The sequence below is a fragment of the Maniola hyperantus genome, chromosome 10 (genome assembly GCF_902806685.2).
Source record: "Maniola hyperantus chromosome 10, iAphHyp1.2, whole genome shotgun sequence".
Classification (NCBI taxonomy): domain Eukaryota; kingdom Metazoa; phylum Arthropoda; class Insecta; order Lepidoptera; family Nymphalidae; genus Maniola; species Maniola hyperantus.
The window spans coordinates 9618187-9642360 of NC_048545.1; the positions used below are offsets into that span (position 1 = coordinate 9618187).

At 36.2% G+C, this 24174-nt stretch overlaps 1 protein-coding gene across 4 annotated transcripts; it reads left to right on the forward strand.

Annotated features, from left to right (window-relative positions):
* Positions 1-614: 614 nt before the first annotated feature.
* Positions 615-23545, forward strand: LOC117986127 (lysosomal proton-coupled steroid conjugate and bile acid symporter SLC46A3-like). Of its 4 annotated transcripts, none has more exons than XM_034972955.2 (8): positions 615-953; positions 11778-12694; positions 15542-15701; positions 17058-17159; positions 18178-18315; positions 19186-19269; positions 19609-19765; positions 20370-23545. In XM_034972955.2, the coding sequence occupies exons 2-8, from the start codon at positions 11795-11797 to the stop codon at positions 20611-20613; spliced, it is 1785 nt and encodes a 594-aa protein (XP_034828846.1). In that variant the 5' UTR covers positions 615-953; positions 11778-11794; the 3' UTR covers positions 20614-23545. The 4 variants fall into 4 exon arrangements, with proteins under 4 accessions (XP_034828846.1, XP_034828848.1, XP_034828847.1 ...); XM_034972957.2 differs by lacking the exon at positions 615-953 and adding an exon at positions 11279-11373; XM_034972956.2 differs by lacking the exon at positions 615-953 and adding an exon at positions 11369-11478.
* The last annotated feature ends 629 nt before the right edge of the window (positions 23546-24174 follow it).

The window sequence follows — 24174 nt, forward strand, 5'->3', positions numbered from 1 at the left end:
TTTTAGTAGGTGCTTGATAAATGATTCTTTATCATAAATTATGATCTGACCATATCAGCCGGTCCTTATAGAACATGAGTAGATTTATAGTATTGCAAGTTACCTACTACAGAGACCGATTATTACGAAGTCGGCGGCGTTTAGTAAACATGTCTGTAAATGTACCTACTTAATAAGTTAATTAAAGTGCTTAAAAGTGTAACTGAAAGGATCCTTAAAGTAAAGAAACGAATAGAGAAGTACATTAAAATTTATGCATGGCAGTTGTGACCTCTGATATTATGATGATAATGTTGACCTGGCAGTTCCATCTGAAATTCATAAATCCACAACGAATAGCGAAAAAGTTGGTATAAACAGTCCTATTTCAATTTTCACTACTATAATTACACCTGCTAATTTCACTCATAAAATATAACATTACGCAATTGTGAAGTTGGGAAGATGTGTCATGAACCGTCCTTGTTATCACTTCAAAATTATACCTAGATCCATTCTAGCGCCATACTCAGGCAACGCAAAAACTCTACTTTGCATACTTTCAGCATTTGTCAAGCACCTCATCAAAATTTTTCACAGCCTCTCAGTAAGAATATGAATCGGTAGTTGGTACTAACTTTAACTGCAATCATCCAACAGTTACCACTTGCGGCTAACGCACGGGACATTGCGACCCGACCCGCGAATCTAGCTTCGCGCGCGATTTGAAATTCGAATTTCGAACACCTCTGTGATACTGATATAAAAATTTAAAATTTTAATTAATTCAAATTACGAATGAGTTTTTAAAATTATAATCTCAAAATTATAATAATTCTTGTTAAAAATATATGAGTATTTAAAAAAAGTCGAATGGGTTATAAAAAAGAAACATTGATATTACTTTGAATTTTAAATAAAATAATGAGTGCTTAGTGATGAAACTTGGTTGTGAATAACACTTTAAAACATTGGTAAGTTAAGTATGTTCTTTTTATATTTTTAAATGTTACGTATGGGTAACTATGTAGGGTTGCGTAAAATCTGCAGCGTTTTAAGAATTAATATCGCAATCGATCTATGAAAGTAAAAGTCTGGTACTAATTAATTTTTTCTTTTTTGCGATTGCCTTTGCAACAAAGCAAGCCTACTTCAATTCGATATACTTACATAAACTTATAATATAAAGTGTAAGCTCGCATTGCAAAATAAATCCACCAGATTTTATTTCTGGTCCAACTTATTAACTATGGCACTAAACATGCATTAGTGCGGATTTAACTCGCGCCGCATGCGGTTGATTCTGCAGAAGAACATAGATTTTGTGGTGGAATTAATTACACGCGTTTTTTGTTCACTAAGTAGCGCTAACTAGCTCTATGTCACAGAATTCCGCGGAAAAATTTAGGTTAAACTCTTTAGTGCGGGCTTAACTTACATACTAAAAACTCTGAGAAGACAAAAAATGTAACAGAAATAAACAATCAATTATTGTTTTTCATGTCTATTCACTATTTTTACATCTTTTTAGTCATGTTTACTTGAGATTTTTAAAGGTTTTTACTTATTTTATTTTACTGCTAAGGCACAAATATCTCTTTAAACTAATTTTTTACATTCGATTTTCGCTTTAATGTTTTTTTAAGATTTTATAAAGAGTACCTATCTATTTAGATAGGCAAGTTAAAAAAGCAAAATACCTACTTACTTTATATCCCGTGGGAACTCTGATTTTGTGAAAAAAGTATACCTACTTAAATATTTCCGTCTACAAGATGCAATTGCAAACTGCAAAATGTAAAATGCAAAATACTAGCTCTGTGCCAAATTCGGTTAAAATGGATTCAGCGTTTGAGCCGTGAAAAGGTACCTAACAGTCAGACAGACACATTTTCCGCATTTATAATATTAGGTAGGTACTACGACTACGGGTAGTAAAATATGGATTTAGTATGTTTTCATCAAAAGTCTATTTGTTTTGTTTTCTAAGTAACATAAAGTGTGTAGGTACTCGTACTACATATAGGTAGCTACTTAATGCAATATTTAATGCAGATTTAATCTGGGCTGAATTTGGAAAATTAAGTGAAGTCTTCTCATGATCAGTACCTCAATGCTCAGTATGACAAGGGCTCAGTTCTCAAGTTTTACGGTAACTAGAATCATGAAATTTGGCAGGTAGGTAGATCCTATATGGCAGATGGCAGGTAGGTAGGCTTTAGGGGAAAAATCTGAAAAATGTGAATTTGTGGCTACATCACACAAAAAAATTAAATTGTGGTCATAAACTATTAATTAATATTTTCAATTTTCGAACTAAGATAACTATATCAAGTGGGGTATCATATTAAAGGGCTTTACTTGTGCATTCTAAAACAGATTTTTATTTATTTTTATGCATCATAGTTTTTGAATTATCGTGCAAAATGTCGAAAAAAATACCACTGTAATACGGAACCCTCGGTGCGCCAACCTGTTTCGCACTTGGCCGGTTTTTTTAAATAAAAATGGCGAGCAAACGAGCAGGCGGGTCCACCTGCTCGCAACTTCGTCCGCGTGGACTACGCAAATTTCAAACACCTATTTCACCCCTTTAGGGGTTGAATTTTCAAAAATCTTTAGCAGATGCCTAAGTCATAATAGCTATCTGCATGCCAAATTTCAGCCCGATCCATCCAGTAGTTTGAGCTGTGCTTGATAGATCAGTCGGTCAGTCAGTCACTCTTTCATTTTATATATTTAGATAATTCTCATATAATGTTATGAGTAGGTATATGATATTTTTGAATTCCTTCTGTTTGCTGTAGCTTACAGCTATGTGGATTTTAATCTGAAATTAACTGCGCGCAGCCAGGCGTGACCACGCTGCAGTTATGGGTATATTGCTTGTATTGTAGGACTGTTTTTTTGTCAATTACGAGATCTGTACATGTTGCTAGCTTTACTAGATTTTATCCAAGGCTAGATTATTAAGAGCGAACTGAAATTTAGTCTTAGGTAGTCATCATCATCATCAACCGATAGACGTCCACTGCTGGACAATAAGGTCTCTTGTAGGGACTTCCACACGCCACGGTCTTGCGCCGCCTGAATCCAGCGGCTCCCTGCGACTCGTGTGATGTCATCCGTCCACCTAGTGGGGGGTCCTCCAACGCTGCGTCTTCCGGTGCGAGGTCGCCATTCCAGCCTCTTGGGACCCCAACGTCTATCGGTTTTACGAACTATGTACCCTGCCCATTGCCACTTCAGCTTCGCAAAATATGCAACCCGTTGAGTTATGTTGGTTACTTTAGTTCTCCTAAGGATCTCCTCATTTCTGATTTGATCACGTAGAGAAACTCCAAGCATAGCTCTCTCCATCGCTTAGGTAGTAAAAGTCATTAATTTCAAAATTATGGGCCTAATATTCTATTTTTCCGAGTTTCGGCCCCAGCAGCCAATATAATAATATAAGTAAGAACCTTTAAGAACCTAATAATTATAATTGTTGGAAGCTAATAAATAATTTGATTGTGTATACCTACCTACTTGTAGGTGGAAGCTGGAAAATGGGAACACATCAATGACCGCCGTAGTTAAAATTAATTAGGTAGGTAAATGATTAATTAATTTACTTGTTAATTATAATCTAAAGCATAAACTGAAATGGTTAACTACATGTTTATTATGGCAGTTATTAGGGTTCCGTAGCCAAATGGCAAAAAACTGAACCCTTATAGATTCGTCATGTCTGTCTGTCTGTCCATCCGTATGTCACAGCCACTTTTTTCCGAAACTATAAGAGCTATACTGCTGAAACTTGGTATTCTGTAAATACTTAGAACTGAAACTCAAAAATTTTTTTTTCATCAAACCCATACGTTTGGGTTATCTATGGATAGGTCTTCAAAAATGATATTGAGGTTTCTAATATCATTTTTTTGTAAACTGATTAGTTTGCGCGAAAGACACTTCCAAAGTGGTAAAATGTGTCCCCCCCCCTGTAACTTCTAAAATAAGAGAATGATAAAACTAAAAAAATATATGATGTACATTTCCACCGAAACTTCCACCGAAAATTGGTCTGAACGAGATCTAGTAAGTAGTTTTTGATTTATCGTGCAAAATGTACGGAATGTAGTACGGAACCCTCAGTGCGCGAGTCTGATTCGCACTTTACCGGTTTTTTATAGACCCCTAATCGGTCGCATAAACCAACGAGTCGATTTCGTAAAATCTGCATCAATCATTATTACAGTCTCAATAATTGTTCTGATTGGCTGAATTTGTGCGATTATTATTGCAACAATGCAATGTAGCTAATAGTAAGCGAGAATCAACCAATCCTCTGATTGGTTGATGATTGGGATCGTGACATTATAGCTGTCATTCCACCGCAATTAGCAGGTCCAAGCCAAGTCCATTCTGTAGTTTTTATTTATACTATGGTAACTATGCAGCATAGTATCCGGAACGCTAACTAAGGCTTTTTTGGCGATTTTATTAACAAATATTAAATTGTAATGTGGTTTTTCCTTTTTGAAGTAATTCCCATTTTCATATTTCATGAAACCGGATTTGTTTTTTTTGTGTTTGTTGGCTCGGGCGTAGCGGTGCTATAACTAGTACCTACGTTACATACAATTGAAAACATACGAAATTGTTTGTTTGCAAAGTGTTGTTAGGTATATTTTTGATGGCACAAAAACACAGTTGCAGCTAATTCTGTTGTTCACAATCTCTAAACTAGAAGAAAAGTTTTTTATTGCAACTTATCCCTATTCATGTTACTGCCTGCGGAAAAGATAGTATTACTCAGATCTATTAGTTATAGACCTGTCATTTAGTTTAGTGTAGTGATTGTGTCCAACAGAATTAACAGCAACAGTGTTTTTTGACATCAAAAATCCAATATTCCAGTCACAAGTCACAACCAATCAATTGTGATGGTACCTAATACCTACGCGAATGTACAAAATTAATTGCTGGTAGTATATTTACATACAACTAGGTAGAAATTATATTCTTACTTCTTATTTAGATACACATAGTTTGTAATGTAATCAAATTAAAAGTTATAAGTAAGTACCTAATTAGTCTTTTTTGTGATAAAGCCTAAAACATACAACGCGCGAAAGGATAAAGCGTCTTCTAGAACTGTGAGACGTGGACTCTAATAACCATCGATATAAATGACAAGATATGCCCAAGCGAACAAAATATTTTACGGTTTTGGAACCAAGTAAATCAGCGCCACCTCTTATATACCTACTAATGAACGACCCGTTTGAAATCCAGACGTCACTGCCTTGCCTGCCGGGCCTTGTACTTACGAAGTCAAACCTAAAACTGAATATTTTACAAGAAAGAAATAAGGTAGCAACCCTAACTGAAATACGCAATAATCCTGCTGGGTAATTATCAGTCAACTAACTTCTCAGCTCTGTTATTTCGTTGACAATTTTGTCCATTACAGGGTACGTATAGGTACCTGAACGTCAATTATCTCTTCATGGTGTAGATACAAAGTGTAGTGCAATTACACAGTAAACATGTGAAGTTGGGCAACAATGGAATAACAGCCTTCGCAAAGTTATAAAGACGAACCATTAGGACGAGATATCATCATCTCTATTGCTGTTTATGTAATATGTTGTTGTATGTCACATACAACAATATAATGTAGATTAAAAGTATAGTGATAGCCTAGCTAGTGGTTAAGCCTCCTATTCGGGGGTCCGAGGTGCGGCCCCGGGCACAGAAATCTAACGTTTCGAGCTAGCTGTGAAGAAAAACATCCTGAGGAAACTGTATGCCTGAGAGTTCTCCATAATCTTAGGAAAGCTGTGTGAAGTCTGCCAATTCGCACTTGACCAACCTGGTGGACGTCTCATTCTGAGATGACCTACTTGAAAAATAACGGATTTTTATAGAAACTTACATTCCCTATATAAGGCGGCAAAAATCGTGAGCCTTCCAACAGAATTGGGTACATTTGGGAATCAAATCCGGGACCTACCTACTATTTCTCCAACAGCGCTTATCACTGCGCCAGGGAGGTCGTCAAACCCTTCCGTTATGCGTGTTTTGTAAATAAAGTTTTGTTTGCTAACCTATTACATTTTGATGAACGCATCATTAGAATCAAACAATTTTGCCATTGACCTTTAGCTTGCCATTCTGTTATTCTGCACAATAAATTGCTGGCACGTTATTTATTTGTGAATTGTCGTAACCTTCCTGTCACGGTTAGTAAACTTTGAAATGTTAAAAAATTAACTGTTTAAAAAAGAAGATAATTACACTGAAAAAACAAAATGATCGCTGCTACTAAAATTTTGTTCATAAATAGGGGAACATTTTATTGCTACATTGCTAGCAATTAAAGCTAACGTTATCACTTGTGTTGATCAATTTCCGACAATACTTTCTGAGCGAAAAATTACGTCATGAATGGAACCTCTATTAAAAAAAATTAAAAAACCGACTTCCAAAACCACTATAAAGTAAAAAATAACTTTTGTTTCTACACGTGTATGTATGTATGAAGTCGGGCGAGCATAATAAAAGAAACTAGAAATCAAGGCGTGAAACTCGCCCGACTCAACATACGTACACGTGTAGAAACCAAAGTTATTTTTTACTTTGTAGTTTTGGAAGTCGGATTTTTAATTTTTTTTAATAGAGGTTCCATTCATGACGTAATTTTTCGCTCAGAAAGTATTGTCAGAAATTCAATCCCTAAGGGGGTTAAATAGGGGATAAAAGTTTGTATGAGATTCCGTTATTAAGTAATTAAGTTAGGTAGATAATTGGGGCCGATTCTCTTGTACACAATCTCTAAACTAAACTAAATTAACAGGTCTAAATTTAGTGCCATCCTTTTCCGCAAGCAACATTATGAAAGGGATAGCAATAGATTTAGACGTGCCATTTTAGTTTAGTTTAGAGATTGTGTTCAATGGAATTAGCCACATTTATTAATTAGGTTAAGTTATTATTTAATTTCTGAAAATTATTCCTACAGACATTTGGCAGTCAGACATAAATACTTTCATATTTTATAATATTAAATATGGATGACAAATGTTGTACTTAAACGAAAAATATGAAATCAAACAACAAAGACCTAAGTGAATTATACTAGTCACAAGTAAATGTGAAAGGTGCGATGAAGCTATTGCATAGCCGTATGCACTTGCAGAATATTAATTAGGCATCCTAACCACAATCCCTACTCTGTGCCCTAACCTCAGGTCAATGCCAGATTTACAGTCTTATTGGGGGGCTCTACTGCTCTACAGAACCACTTCACAATTAACTTTTTCTGATGGAGAATCCTTTCTGTTATCTTTTGTGTTTGCTATGATTAGCAAACACAAAAGATATGTTATTTGAAAACATAACCTACCACTAACCACTGTTTATAAACAGCACCTGTTTGTTCTAACAATGTAGGTAGGTAGCTAAAATAACTTTCATTCCACTTGACCATTTATGTTTCCCTATTTACAAATCCCAACAAAAAATATTCTGAATCGAATATATTATAAATAATCGAAGAACACTCGATGCGTGAGGTCTCGGTTCAACATTGGATCATGTAGGTATGGGAAGACATCTAGTTACCTACTCGTATATATTTTACAACCTTTCTCTGTTCTGTGATAGAACAGAAAATACTCGTCTCAGTTGAGAGATCGTCCCTACATCTTCTAAACTTATAACTTTTGTAAAATAAATTTTTCTAGATGAACAGAAAATTATGAAATTTTAAGCGCGAGCGAAGTGAACGCGAGTTCACTAATTTGAAATTAAGTAGGTATACCGGGGATCCGAGAGCTGGCAGCTGCCTTGGCCAAAGAATTAGTTTGGCCATCCAAAGGGGTAATGCTGCCAGCATCTTGGGTACAATGCCTCGCTGCGGTGGTCTCGATGAGGTTTTAGATTTAATTTAATTTATTTTAGTTTTAATTTAATGTTGTTTTTTTTAGATTTAAGTTTATTAATAGTTTATTTGTAATTAAAAATTGTATAGATTATTATATATTATACTCCGAGTAGGTATTTAATCCTGATTTACATAGCAATTTTGTCCAAGCACAAATCTCGCCATGTAAATAATATTTATTAGACCAATCAAGAATCGAGAGTCGGGACAATGCTATAAAATATCTACATAATCAAATAATTAATATAATTGCTTATTGCTGATCGTTATTTATTACATATATTTTGCAGTAATCAAATATTTGGGACAAGGTCACTTGAGGACTCTTGAGTTACGGTACAAGTGAATGGTAAGTAACGTACCTATCTGTGCAATGATTTTGCATTCACAAATCGCAACGGAGATGGATTTGCCAATGTTAAAAATATAGATTAGATAAACGGAGGTTGCTAACCGTTAAATTTTGCAACTGTTTCGTGTATTTTTTTAATAAGTTATCTACAAGCTTTCGTAAGCTCTATTTCAATTTATTTCAGTAGGACAAATTACTTAACTTATGTATTTTACATTTTGGACTCTACTACCACTGCCACCGATTCTGAAAGTAGATCTGAACAAAGAATTAGAAATTAGATAAATCAATAGAATTACTTAAACAAAACCGAAGAACTTGGTGTTTCCGTCATAGTGTTTGAAATCTTCATTTTTTCATGAATTTTAAGTAATCTCTTGTGACCTTCTGTTAAAGCTAGATTTTGATTTAAATAATATTTATGTAATTACTCTATTGATTACTATAATACAAAAAAATAAAATTAAAAAATGAATATATTTTGTGCAATATACCTACATAATAAGTTTATAGGTTTAGTACGCGACAGGTTGAGATAGCAATCGGGGTATGAGGCGGGGGAATGCCCCGCATACCCACACGTCGCCCGCGCTCGCCCGCATCGGGATAGCGCGGGGGCTATGCGGGTGTGCGGGGTGTTCCCGCCACGATTGCGATCTCGAACTGTCGTATACTGTACCTAAGTCAATAAAACGATGGTCTCGGTGTAATCAAAGTATACGTTTTCACACAAAAAAAACAGCGGATGCAAGTAGGTACAAGAGTAACACAAAGTTCCTGTAATTTTACGTGTCAGGGTTGCAATTTTATGAAATTTACATCGACAAAATTCAACCCCTAACTAAAAGGGTAAAATAGGGATTCGAAATTTGTGTAGTCCACGCGGACGAAGTCGGGGACATAAGCTAGTAATATTCATGTGTTCAAGAGGCAATCACATTATTGAATCACAATCACATTATCGAATTTTAAATTTTTATAAAATCTAATCGAGTGCCAATTAAAAAACCGGTCAAGTGCTAGTCGGAGTCGCACACGAAAGGTTCCGTACCATTGTACAAGCTTATACGTACTTTCTTTTTATGATTTTTTATTTACATGACGGCCATGATTTTGTAATTTTCATTATTTGTGTTGCCTGTGTTGCTATAGCGGCAATAGAAATAAGTAAGTAAGTACACATTTAATTCACTACCTATTAGGTATGGATCATGAGATAGGTAGATACAGTATTTTGGTAGTTTTTGTTTAAAAATAAAGTGAAAAAGCTTCATATCTATGAGTTATGACATATAAGTACTTACCTCGAGAGACCATGGTCATACATCATACTGCATCCAATATTTTAAATAAAATGAATTATGTCCTGCATTTTATAGTTTCAAGGTGGTGGTAGTAGGTATAGTAAGTGGAAATAGTGATTGAAAACCTTTAATTTTGCATGGTTTTTTCATTTAAGCACATTTTTTATTTCAGTAGGTACCTACTACCTTATTTTATTAATAGCACCGATATTTTTCGCTGACCCAACATAATATTGTATTATGTTTTGCTTCTTACGATATCATACGTTTACGTAGTCATTGACATTGTGTAATAAAAATCAATCTAATCCATATTCATACTAATACTGTACATGGGAAAGCGTGTCTGTCTGTCTGCTAGCTTTCCGCGGCCTATCCGTTTAACCGATTTGGCGAAATTTGGTATGGAGATAGCTTGCACTTGCACCCTTCCATCCCGGGGATATACCTACATAGGCTACTTTTTGTTTTGGAAAACCAAAGAGTTCCCACGGGATTTTTAATACCTAAATCCACACCGAAGAGGTTGCGGATATCATTTGGTATAGATTTTTTCACACTTGGCATTTCACTATTTTTTCTTTCCCGCATCCTTGATAAGGAATACGAAATCGACGCACGAGGTCGTTATGACTCTGCCTCTGCTAGGTACCTACCTTTATTACCTACCTAGTTTTTGTTAGCTCGTCGTGAATGTCCTCAAGGTTTATCATACGATAGTCAGCGTATCCGCGTTCAATCTTGAAAATTATTCGATTGAGAGAAACTTAAAGCCGTGCCGCCAATCGGTTTGTAGTCCGGTACGATGCCGTGTAGAAACCAAAGGGGTTAGGGTTTAATAAAATCTGCCATATCCCTTCCAGGTTAGCCCGCTACCATCTTAGACTGCATCATCACTTACCACCAGGTGAGATTGCAGTCAAGGGCTAACTAACTGAACTAACTAAATGTATCTGAAAAAATAAATAAAAAAAAAACTTTTAACTCGAGCAATCTCCAATCTATAAATAGGTATTACTTATACTTAAATGCCAAAGCTATGATAGCCTAGTGGTTAGGACGTCCGCCTTTCAATCGGAGGTCGGGGGTTCGATCCCGGGCACGCACCTCTAATTTTTCGGAGTTATGTGCGTTTTAAGTAATTAAATATCACTTGCTTTAACAGTGAAGGAAACCGGCATACCTGAGAGTTCTCCATAATGTTCTCAAGGTTGAGATGATCAACCCATCGCCGGCTCACTACAGAGCACGGGTCTCCTCTCAGAATGAGAAGGGTTTTTGGCCATGGTCTACCACGCTGGCCATGTGCGGATTAGTAAACTTCACACACCTTTGAGAACATTATGAAGAACTCTCAGGCATGCAGGTTTCCTTCACCGTTAAAGTAAGTGATATTTAATTAATTAAAACGCACATCAATCCGAAAAGTTAGAGGTGCGTGCCCGGGATCGAACCCCCGACCTCCGATTAGAAGGCGGACGTCCTAACCACTAGGCTATCACGGCTACCTACAGATGAATACGTTGCCCAAATTCATTTTACTCATCTATTGGAACTTTTGTAAACACCGGTAGAATATTACCGGAAATCTTGCATAGGTAATGTAGACTACTGAACCGTGAAATTAAATTCTACTCAGCCTGACGTCACTCAAACAATCATTTAGAAACATCCGTGTCGTATCTAGCTTAACAGATGCGCTTACAGTGATTTAAATATAAACAGTAGTTACAAAAAAAATGAACATCTCACATTCCGTGACTTAGTTGGAAACAGCGACACGAGTAAAATAAAAACATTACGTCTAGGTAAAGTTAATTCTGTCCATTCAGACGATTACAACAAGCACGCAGTAATCATGAGATGATTACGACGTCCGGTATTTGCTGTATTAGAGCATTTATCAATCAGAGGTACAAAAGTTGGTCCAGGGACATCAAATTTGATGCTAAAATAAAAAATAAACCGTATATATAAACCTACAAATAAAAAGAAAATACTGACGCTAGGTAACTAAGCTCAAGTAAGTTTTGTAAAGTTACACCTAAGTCTGACAATCTGCAGGCCAGCGTGGTGGACTGTGACCAAACCGTTCTTATTCTGAGAGACCCTGTAGGTTGATCATGATGTTGATGATACCTAAACTAAACCTTCTACAAGTAAATTAACAAAATTAGGTAAGTATATAATAGCAGTATTTTTTTTGTTTCAGAATCTAGTTCCGGAATCATGACGCCCGACGGCAACCAGTCCGCGCAAGACAGTAAAGATGCACCAGAAAAACCATATGAGGCTAACGGGCGCAATAACTTAATAGTCGACAACGCTATAAGAAATAGTTTCATTAAGGACAAAATAGGCAAAGAAAAAGCGAATGTCAAAGACGATTTCAAGGATGATGATAGTTTAAAGGGACTAAATGTATTCCAAAAGGCACGACGTATGATGTCCTTGATAACGGTTGAACCGATTTTAGCATGTTATGTAATGCCGTCCGTACTTTCAGCTTTGGCTACACAAAACTTATACTTAGAGAAGGCTTGTAGAGTCAACTTGGGCTTCGGCGATCATGTTTGTGATGCTTTAACTAAAAGACAAACAGCTAACTACACTTTGGAAGAAGAAGCGGTGCAGACGTTAGTGGCCTCTGTGGCTGGTTGGAAAACAGTATTACAATCATTCCTGCCGTGTGGAATATTGATATTTCTTGGCGCCTACAGTGATCGAGTTGGGCAGAGAAAATTTTGTATGCTTCTTCCGATCGTCGGAGAATTTCTGACGAGCATAGGCCTCATAGTAAATACTTATTTTTTCTACGAACTGCCGGTGGAAGTTGCAGCTGTTACTGAAGCGATATTCCCTGCTTTGACGGGAGGCTGGTTCACTATGTTCATGGGAGTGTTCAGTTATATAGCGGATGTGACTACAGACGAACAGAGGACGTTAAGAATAGGAATAGTGAATCTATTCTATTCTGTAGGAGTGCCAGTGGGTGCAGCTCTTAGTGGTATATTAGTGCGAAAAATTGGCTTGTATGGTGTTTTCTCACTGAGTGCGACGTTGTACGTTTTGAGTTTCATGTACGGATACTACAGGATCAAAGAAGTTAAAAGGACTGATATTACTTTGGTATGTATAAGTATTGTTTTGTTTATTTGTATGATTCCCGTTGTTTATAATATAGGTTTGTCGTCAGTATAGCAACTGAGCATGATAAAAGTAGCCTGTGTAGTATGGGGAATGCGCAAGGATGCAAGCCTGGTCTGGTACCAATTTATGTCAAAATTGAAGAATGATGAATTTAACACAGATGGGAGTTAAAAGCTAGCTAACAGACGGAGAAACATTGCATTTGTAATTATAATAATAGTATGGATACAAATATTTAATGCTCATTATTATAATACCTAGATACATCATACAGTATTGTTAAAGTATTGTAAATTGTTAAAGGTATAACAGTAGGTACAATAGGCATCTGTTCGTCTCTTTCAATAGTAAGTAGTTATTAGTTTAATTAGATGACCTAACGAGTGTTAGATAATACCTACCTATGTCAGCGGCTGATTATAACTTCAATGAACAGACTGTGTTGTGAAAACAAATAACAAAGGCAAATGTCAGACTCATGTGCACTTTAACGTTCGTCCTTTGAGAGTGAAATAAATACAAGAGAGAGATAGCCAGCGCGTGCCAGACCTTCGTTATTTTATAAAAGCTGAAAGTTTCTCTGCGTATTGTCCCCAACACTTGGAGGAACGTTTGTTTGGATCATGCTGGCTTTGGGAGATAACAGGTAATAAAGGTGTAAAAACCAAAAAGGTGTAACCGGCTTTGCCGGTAGGGTGGTAACTAGCTACGGCCGAAGCCTCCCTCTTATGAACTTACGAACCCCTGCCTAAAATTGCACCTTCCTCTAAATACCACTGCGCTTACCACTAATATTATAAAGAGGTAAAGTTTATGAGTTTGTTTGTTAGGGGTAATCCCTGGGTAAACTAATGAACCAATTTTGAAAATTGTTTCACCAGTAAAAAGCTACATTATTCTTGAGTGACATAGGTTATGATGTTATTTAACTAGCTTATGCTCGCGACTTCGTCCGCGTGGACAAATTTCAAACCCCTATTTCACCCCCTTGGAAATTGAATTTAAAAAAATACTTTCTTAGCGGATGCCTCATACCTAATAGCTATCTGTAGTGTATCGTCCAGCAGTTTAACCTGTGGGTTGATAGATCAGTCCGTCAGTCAGTCAGTCAGTCACCTTTTCGTTTTATATATTCGGATTAAAATAATAGAGATCCCTACGAAAATTGTAACAAGCTCCCGTGCGAAACCGGGGCGGGTCGCTAGTATAAAAATACGAAAGGAAGTTAAGTAAGAGTGGCCATGAACGACTGTAGACGCAGACTGTACTAGCATCTCCAGTTATATAATAGGTCACGAGTTCAACGACTAAATATGATCATCGAGCGTAACATTAAAACAAGTCCATCAACTTGACCCACTTTGGTGTCACTCTCGCTTGAAAGGAAGGACGGGGCGTTCTGCTCCGGGTGTTTACTTTATGTTCTAGACTAGAATATTTGTTTATGAGCTGAGAACAAAATAATCATACAATGATCTTCAAGCACTGAGAAATTTCGAATGAGAAAACCAATAGGCAGGCGAAATTGTTATGGTGTTGTAGAGGTATACAGTAATTTTTGGTCTAAGTATTATTAGGGATTGATCACTACTAATATTCGGGCACGGCGATCTATCGAGTCAGAAACTCTAAGTACAATGCTCGATTGTGGTAGAATGACAGCTACAATGTCACGATCGCAATCACCTCTGATTGGTTGACGCTGGCTCACTATTGGCTACAATGCATTGTAGCAACAAGAATTGCACAAATTCAGCCAATCACAACAATTGAGATTGTAATAATGAATTGATGCAGGTTTTACGAAATCGACCTACTGATAAAATAGTACCTACTACGTAAGGCACGGAATAAAAGATTGCGTTCGAAAAACGCACGTTGACTATACGCGTTAAAATGTCGTTACTTGGCATTCCAAACGCATTTAAACTTAAATATGTAGGTACAACTATAATATAAAAATGAATCACTTCGGAGAGAAAAATTTAAAAAATTTGAATCGACTGTTAGGCGGAACGTAGTTCGCCAGGGCAGCTAGTAATGAAATAACAATCCTGTCATAGATAAAATTATAAAAATTAACGCCTGCTTCGTAGAATGATACCTATTCCTAAGAAGTTGTTGGTACTAAGAAAACTGTTGTTACTAACACAATAGAAAAATATCAGCGCCAATTAGGTATACAACATCAGCGCATATCTCGAGAGGATCTCAAGCAGATACAAGTATAATTACAATAATAATCCTTAAGTAGTTCAAAGTTTTTACGTGCAATTAATTCAATGTGACTCTTATCGCGTTGAGTGTGTAGGTCACCGTAGGTAAAAGATATAGGTAGGTACACAATATATTATTTATATGTATTTATTGTACTTAATTATACTTATTATATTCAAGCAGACAAGTATAATTACTTATTATTACAACAATAGTCCTTATAAGTACCTAGACCCTAGTTCACAGTTTTTAAGTGCAATTAAATAAATCCATGTGACTTTTATCGCGATGAATAGGTGAGGTATTAGAACTTAAAGATGGTAGGTACAGTACGCGGCAGAAAGTAATGTACATCGAAGAACCTTTAGAAGGAGATAGCAGATTTGTAGAGCATTGTCTCTGTCGTTGAGACCGTTAAGAAGTTTCGGCTTGGTAGAGCGTTGTCTCTGTTACTCATACCTATGTAACGTTTTATCAATCTCAACGACAGAGACAATGCTGTATGAAACCGCTATCTCTTTCTAAAGGTCGATGTACAACATTAATTCCAGCCGGCTACTGTAGGTACCTACCTACCTAATGAAAAAAAAATGATGTTTATTTTTGCAGAAGAAAACCAATGGTTGTTGCGAATGGTTGCGAGATTTCTTCGACACGCGGTACGTCAAAGACACCCTGATGGTTGCGTTCAAGACAGGCCCCAACAACCGAAGGTTACGGGTCATCATGCTGGTTGTCGTCCTCTGTGTTGTTATAGGACCCATCTACGGCAAGTTTTTATTAAATTACTTAGCTGATTTTTTAATTTTAAATACCTACATGTCAAAAATTGTGGACCGGCAGGATCCGAACCCGCTTCTCCTGGGATCGCGCCCGACGCTCTGACCGCTAAGCTACGTTTCGCTTTAATAATAATATGGTGAATCCACAGCCCACTGACTAGAAGAAATGGCGTAGGTACCTAATCGCCTGAAAAGGTTTGCTGTGGGTGCTCTGTCTGCATTTACCAACCTATTGGTTTTCGAGACTGAATTAGGGTCAATTTTCTTAAACAACTAGCAGATTTCTAACGAGTTTTATAATATTATCATTGTTAACATAGTTAGTACCTGCTATTACTCCTTGTGGAATTAAATACTTGTTATAGGTATCTACTTAGTTATACTCCCTACTCAATCTTAACTTTATTTTGACCTTATAGTCATTATAGCTTATTTACCTTATTTACTTATGTTCTCTAATAAAAAGATATGCGGTTTTTCTTTTAAATACATACTTAGGTACTTGTTTATTAGTTGCAGTTAGTGTTAGTACTTATACTTAAAGAGTAGTTAACTCTGAAGCAACCTAACAAGTGTTAGTAGGTATGCATTTTTAGGGTTCCATATCTCAAATGAAAAATAGGAACATTTCAGAGGATTACTTCGTTGTCTGTCTGTAAAGAAACCTATAGGGTGCTTCCCGTTGGGCAGGTAGGCAGTTCTAATAGTACCTATAAGTAAAGGAAAACATCCGAAAACTGTGAATTTGTGGTTCCATCGTAAGAAAAAAGAAAAGTGTGTTTAAGAAAAAAATAATCTTCTTAAGTAAATAGTTCTATCTGGTTAAGTAAATAGTTTCTTTACAAAATCACACATAGATGGCGCAGTCCGTCTTTAACTAACAGTGTTATAATACATAAAAGTGTTAGGTAATTGTATACCTTGTACGATGGTACGGAACCCTTCATGTGCGAGTCCGACTTGCACTTGACCGGTTTTTTTGTTTTTATAAACACTTATCGTCTTTACTTTTGTCAACAATGGCCACCACATCCTTCTATTGACACATAGTTAGTTGATCCTTGTCTGGTAGATGATGACCTATCCAAAACATCCGTCATTAAAACATTAATGTAGGTACGCAGTTACCTGACTAATATGTACCTAGCTATTGGTCCATTGTTGTTAGATAAAAAGCTACGTGATTAATCTAACAAATTAATTTGATTATACTTAATATCTATTATCTAGATTATATCGATGTGCCTACAATTTATAATTACATTATCTACTACAGGCTCAAAAAGAGCTGTAATCCAGAGCCGAGAAGCCCATTAAAAATGAAAAAATGTTTTTCTTTTCAGGTGAAATGTCAGTGATGTATCTTTTTACGAGATACCGGTTCAACTGGAATGAAGTGGATTTCAGCATGTTTTCCACCTATGCCATGTGCACTTCCCTAGTGGGTGAGTAGATATCTAGAGCGAATCTAGATTGGTCTTATGGTATAGGCCTTCGAATCTAGATAGTAGCGTAGGTACCTACCTACAATTTAGCTTATTGTGTGTAAAGTGCGTCGTCCACAATAGAGCGATCGAACTAGACCGTGTCTCTCAATGATTTAGGTAAAGTATAATATCTAGAATGAATGCTCGGGTACCTTGCTTCGACCACCCAAATCGTCTCTTCGAAGTTCTACTGTACCTACCTACCTAGATAAGAGTAGGTAGGTTAAGTAAACAGTTCCTTGTTGCTTATTGGCTAAGAGTCCCCGCAGACCACAAACTTTTTATCGGTCGATAGTTTGGTCGGATTCTTAATCAGTATGAAGATGAATCGTTATAATTTGCGCATTTACATGCATCTTCATACTGATTAAGAAACCGACCAAACTATCGGCCGATAAAAAGTTTGTGGTCTGCGGGGACTCTAAACTCAGCGTTATATTTTTCTTGGCGTGTTTTTTTGCCTTGGTTATAACCAGTATCCACCATATTGGATTTGTCATGACGTCAGGAGACTGTCACTCGAACGCTAAGACGAACCAATGACACCTCATCTAAATATTCTTCCTGTCGTCAAAGTCCTGACTGACTGTCTGACTTATATATCAACGCACAGCCTAAACCGCTGGTCCTAGAGACATGAAATGTTGAGGGTGTTTTCTTTGTAAAGAGTAGGTATCCACTAAGAAAGGATTTTTCGAAATTCCACCCTAAACTCCGAAAAGCTAGAGGTGCGCGTGCCCAGTCCTCCGACTCCCCGAATAGAAGGGCAAAGTCTTAGCCACTAGGCTATCATAGCTCGTTAGATTGTGATATCCAATCCGGGTCACAGCTGAAAATCAGCGCCCTGCATTTCACACGTATAATAATATGATGCAAGATATTTTAATATGCTGAGTGTTAGGTACACCCATTTGGGGTGGTGTCACAGATTTTTCTTTCTTTCTTTCAATAGGTATATAATATTTACTTATCACAGGAACCCTGTTCTCCGTGGGCGTGTTCAGCCACCTCCTGAAGTTCGACGACGCGATCATAGGAGTGATATCTTGCACCAGTAAGATACTGTCTGGCTTCATGTACGCGTTCGCCACCGAAACCTGGCATATATACATAGGTTTGTACATACAACTAGGACCTAGGTATTATATATATTACTTACTTACATAGGCAATATAATTTTTTATGCATAGTATTTGTTCGTTCTTCAGGCATGAAAGGTAAGGTATGTAATATGTAGGTAGGTATACCATATTCAATGTACTCTGTGGGTATACCTACCTTATATAATATTATTATTATATTATACCTACCTAGAAAACAGTACGAAGATTAGGTAATTTTTTTAGGTTCAAATTATTAGGTAGGTAGGTAGGTACTTACTCTACTAGCTAATGCCCCTGATTTCATCCGTGTGGATTTAGTTCTTATAAAATCCCGTGAAAACTCTTTGATTTCCGGGATAAAAGTAGCTTATGTCATCCAGCGCATGCCAGACCTTCGTTATTTTACAAAAACTGAAAGTTTCTGAGCGTATTGTGCCTAACACAGGGAAGAACGATCAGGGACTATAAAGTTTGGACCATGCTAGCTTTGGACGATAACAGGTAGGTACCCTCAAACTTTAAGGGCGTCTGGCAGGGGGTTGTCACGACACTAAGTGTCTGGCAATGCATGACGTGATTTCTAATACTATGCTGAAGAAAATATTATATAGGTACTTACAAATTACACTTTTTACTTTGACGAAAAAAAATTTACACCTATATTACTGGTTACCTCCCAAAGCCACCATGATCCAAACTTCATGACGCTGATCGTTCCTGCCTGTGTTGGGGACAGTACGCAGAGAAACTTTCGCTTTTACAAAGGTCTGGCACGCGGTGGCTCTCTCTCTCTATAGGTTGACGTAAATTAATAATTTGACCTACTTATAGCTTTTATGTCTTGAATAAGTTTTCTCATCTTGACATGGTTTTCCTTTCAGCGCCGCTGATTGAAATCTTTAACGGCACTTCATTTATTGCTATGAGATCGATGGTGTCCAAACTCGTGGACAGGGACGAACTAGGTAAGGATATTCTGTTGCTTCTTAAAACAAATATTATAATTTTATTATTAGTTTCTGTAGTTGTAGGTGGTTCCTCGTAAGCTGACCAGTGCGTACAAAGACTCGAAAGTGTTCTAACTCCAAGTTATTCCATGCAACATTATAGCCGTCGACAGCTTTCTTTCTAGAACGATGTTACGCACCTACTATATTATAAAGACCGAATAAACGATATAAATTCCGAGTTATTTCAGGCAACATTGTAACCTTCGACAGCTTTCTTTATGATCCATGGTTTGCAAACAAAGTACTAGGTATAAAATAAAGACTCGAAAGTGTTCTAATTCCGAGTTATTCCAGGCAAAGTGAACTCATTCTTTGGGGTGGCTGAAGCAATGATGCCGCTAGTATACGCGCCGATGTACACCACAGTGTACACCGCCACCATCAAGACCTTCCCTGGCGCTTTCTTCCTCCTCGGCGGCGGCCTTACTGTGCCCGCTGTACTTATATTCTTGTAAGTATTGTTCTAAGTTATTCCAGGCAAAGTGAACTCATTCTTTGGGGTGGCTGAAGCAATGATGCCGCTAGTATACGCGCCGATGTACACCAGTGTACACCGCCACCATCAATACCTTCCCTGGCGCTTTCTTCCTCCTCGGCGGCGGCCTTACTGTGCCCGCTGTACTTATATTCTTGTAAGTATTGTTATTCACCACTATCATATTGTACACAGCTCAGACAAATATTCCCTGCAACACTATTATCCTCTTATTTCTTGGATATAGCCTGAAGCAACAGTAGCAATGTAGGTAATGGTGTAATACATCGGTAACAAATTATTGTTGTATAACATTTGTTAGATAACATTTTGTAACAAAATATCTATTGCAAAGTTATATCATGTTAACAAATGTTATAAGCAACACGATAGGTACCAAATTATATAACTTTTACTATATAGAAAGAAAGAAGAAAAATGTTATCTTGTCAAATAAAGTTATAGGTATAACTTCAGTGTGGTAACGTACCATTAACAATGTGGACGTGTTATAAGTACAACAAAAGTTTTATAACACTTTACAATCTTGACGCACCCTAACATTATGTAATCGTTTCAGATGGTTGTATTTGGCTAACAAGAAGTACATCAGTCCAAACACACAGCAAGATGGTAGTAATAAAGCGAAATTGGAAGAGAAAATAGAGAAAAACGGTATTGACAACAAGGCTTATGAGGCTGAAGAGAAAAAACCTGCGTCCAAAGTGGATGGATACTTGTCTGAGGACGTTAACCCTAATGTGAACCAGTCGCAAATAGAAATGGGTTTCACAGAGAGTATGCTTTGTACGAGTAAACTGTAAACATCCTTATATAGTATAAGAGCTAGTTAAATTTTTTGAAGAAGTAGGTAGTTAATAAAAGCTGAAAGGGCGGTTGATACATTTTTGTATGAAGCCTGTCCACAGCCGACACCATATTATAAACCCACCCATATTATAAATGCGAAAGTGTGTTTGTTCGTTGGTTTGTCCTTCAATCACGTCGCAAAGGAGCAACGGATTGACGTGATTTTTCGCATGGATATAGGTAGTTGAAGACCTGGCGAGTGACAAAGCCTACGTTTTATTCTGGAAAATCAAGAGTTCCCAGTTCCCACGGGATTTTTAAAAACCTAAATCCACGCGGACGAAGTCGTGGGCATCAGCTAGTATAATATATTTTTGGAATTTTGCGGTTTTGAATCTGATAATTTCTTGATTTTGTGGCCACTTTTCAAGCCGATAAAGGACGTCAAGACAATCACAACATATATTAGGGTCCTAAAACTTCTCGGAACTGAGACAATCGGCGTCAAAACTACAAGTTAAGGATTATAATATTAGTTTGCGGTCACTCTTTTTTCGAAATATTTCATCTTATAGGTACGTATCAAGTACCTTTCTTCTCCCAACTAGCAACTCTAGGACCATAACCGTCCGTTAAAATATTATAGGGATGATTATTTACTACATAATATTATAAAGAGGCAACATTTGTTTGTTTGTTTGTAATCGATAAACTCTGAAACTACTGAAAATCTCGCTTCCTTATGTAGTAATAATTAGTTAATATTGTATGCTTATACTGTTTAGTGCTAATTACAATGTTACCTATTGGTTTTAATGCGAATTTAATTAACATCTATTAGTTAGTAAGTTTTAGATTTACATATTATATTTAGGTACCTAATTATTTAAATGTTAAAATTTATTAAGCATTGTAGACGTTAAATAAAAGTGATAAATTGAAATAGATTTAAGTACTTAGTAAGTTTTTATATTAGATACTTACCTATTTAGATTAAAAATATTTATATACCTACTTACCTAACGATTTGAACTTAAAATGGTACCTATTAATGACTTCTTACTCAGAAAGAAACAAATTCAAGTTTATTGCGTGTGGCATTTCATATTAGATTCTTGCAAGTCATAAAACAATAATAATACCTACTTATTAATGTTATTTTTATTTTGACAGAAAAATTAAGTACCTAAGTATTCTTTTCGCTTAGTTTTTCTATACTTCAAACCATGTTGTTTACTCTAGCTTGAGTATTAATCGTGCATCTCTGGGACTATAAATCCCGAAAATCGCTAATGCGCGTGGCCACCATTTTAGTGACGTCAGCACTAGACTGAAGTTTCGAGCTGATGGTATATATTTTTACTTAATTATACGTCAAATGACGTCATTTCGATGTTAATGTTCCAGCGCAATAGCAATTTGCGGGACTCATATAACTATTTGTTATTTTATAAAAAAAATATTGTGATTTTATCAATTTAACAGAAACCAGTCTGTGATATTCATAATGATATTAAAACTATTTATAATGCGTTAATATTAATTAATTAACTATACCTAGCTGGTAGTAAAAATTATTTTAAAATGCAATAGAAGATAAATATAATATATATATATAGAGAGAGAGCCAGTGCGTGCAAGACCTTTGTTATTTTATAAATGCTGAAAGTTTCTCTGCATATTGTCTCCAACACAGGGAGGAACGGTCAGCGACTATGAAGTTTGGATCATGGTGGCTATGGGAGATACAGGTAATAAAGGTGTAAAACAATCTTACGTCAAGGTATAAAGTCAAGGTAAGTAGTATAAGTTATATTTACTTCGGAATAGTATTATAAATCACGTCATGCATTGCCAGACACTTAGTGTCGTGGCAACCCCCAGCCAGACGCCCTTAAAGTTTAAAAGTTTAAGGGTATCTGGCAGGGGGTGCCACCATACTAAGTGTCTGGCAATGCATGAACTTGATTTCTAACACTATTCCGAAAAAAAAATGTAAAAAATTAGACTTAATACTTTGACGTAAGATTTTATACCTACACCTTTATTTCCTGTTATCCCAAAGCCACCATGACCCAAACTTCATAGTCGCTGATCGTTCCTGCTTGTGTTGGGGACAATACACACAAAAACTTTCAGCTTTTATAAAATAACGAAGGTCTGGCACGCGCTGGCTCTTAGTCCAATACAAAAGTATGTATTTTGATCTTGGAACTTACCTACTTTATAATAGAAAATATAATATAATCGAAGTGTTTTTTCATACTGTGTTTTATTAATATTTTATTAGGTAGGTACTTAAAAGGACCATTAAACACTTACAAACTAAATTATTTTTGTATTTACCTACCCACTATAAGGAGGTACCTGTCCAAGAAAACAAAATTATCATTTATTACATCATGAGAAACAATAAGTAGGTATAAGACAGTATATGTAAATATTAAGCTTTATTTTTGTCCCTTTATTGTAGTAAAGCTGATGTATTAAACATAGGGTACTTAAGCTGTTTAAGTGAGGTCTGATATTTTCATTCGCCAAATTGTAATGGGCTTCTAACGCGATCAAGCGACTTGACGTCAATCGCGTAGATTTTTGCTTTAGCTAAGCACTTTGACCGCTTGCAATATTTGTTTGAGGCGTGAGTCAAGCATTTATGTGCTTGACGGTGATTGATGCGATTTTATAATTTTGCTTGACGCGACGTTCAAACAGTGTTCGAGATAATATGAGAAAAGTACCTGCCGGTTGCTTGATCGAGCAAAACAAACTTGACGTGCTTAACGTCAAGTCGCTTGGTCGTATCGGAAGCTCTTAACTGACGACCACCTGACGACTAAAAGACTACGACTAAAAGATTTCCTTTACCAAAGTTGTCAAAACGAAATTAAATATTATTTGGCGATTGATTAATAGGCCTTAGTTAAAATAAATTATTGATTTTTATTGCTTTGTTTTATTTTATAGGTCTCAGCACCCAGTAGGTTAAAACTTGGACGATTTAACCTATGGACTTGTAACGCGCCTAATATTACGAATAAAAATTTCTGTCACTTTTGGTGCGGGACGAGGAAACACTACATAGACAACTTGACACACTCACTCAACAAAGTTTTGTGTCATTATTAACACACACATATCTAAATCTTCAACACTACTACATTTTACGCACACTAATAAGTTATATACATCAACATACAAAGACATTACGAGTGTAAGACAGTCAAATTGATTTGCGATGCTACCGTATCGATATTTTAAAATATATCGATAGTTTTTCAGAAACAAAAGTAGAAGTAAGAATTTATTACTCGTATTTAATTACTTAAAACCAGTGTTTGGTCAGCGTAGCGTATTCTTGCATACATTCACCTCACTTAATAGGTAATTATCCCAAAAACTAATAATGCAACGTAAAAATAAGAAAAATATTTATTTAAAAAATATGCACATACTTTTTTACTTATTTATATCATTTTTAATCTTTTGTATTTTTTTATATAACGAAATTTTCATTTAAAATTTCGATAGTGAAAATGTGCTTATTAATGACTTATATTATTATATAATACAAA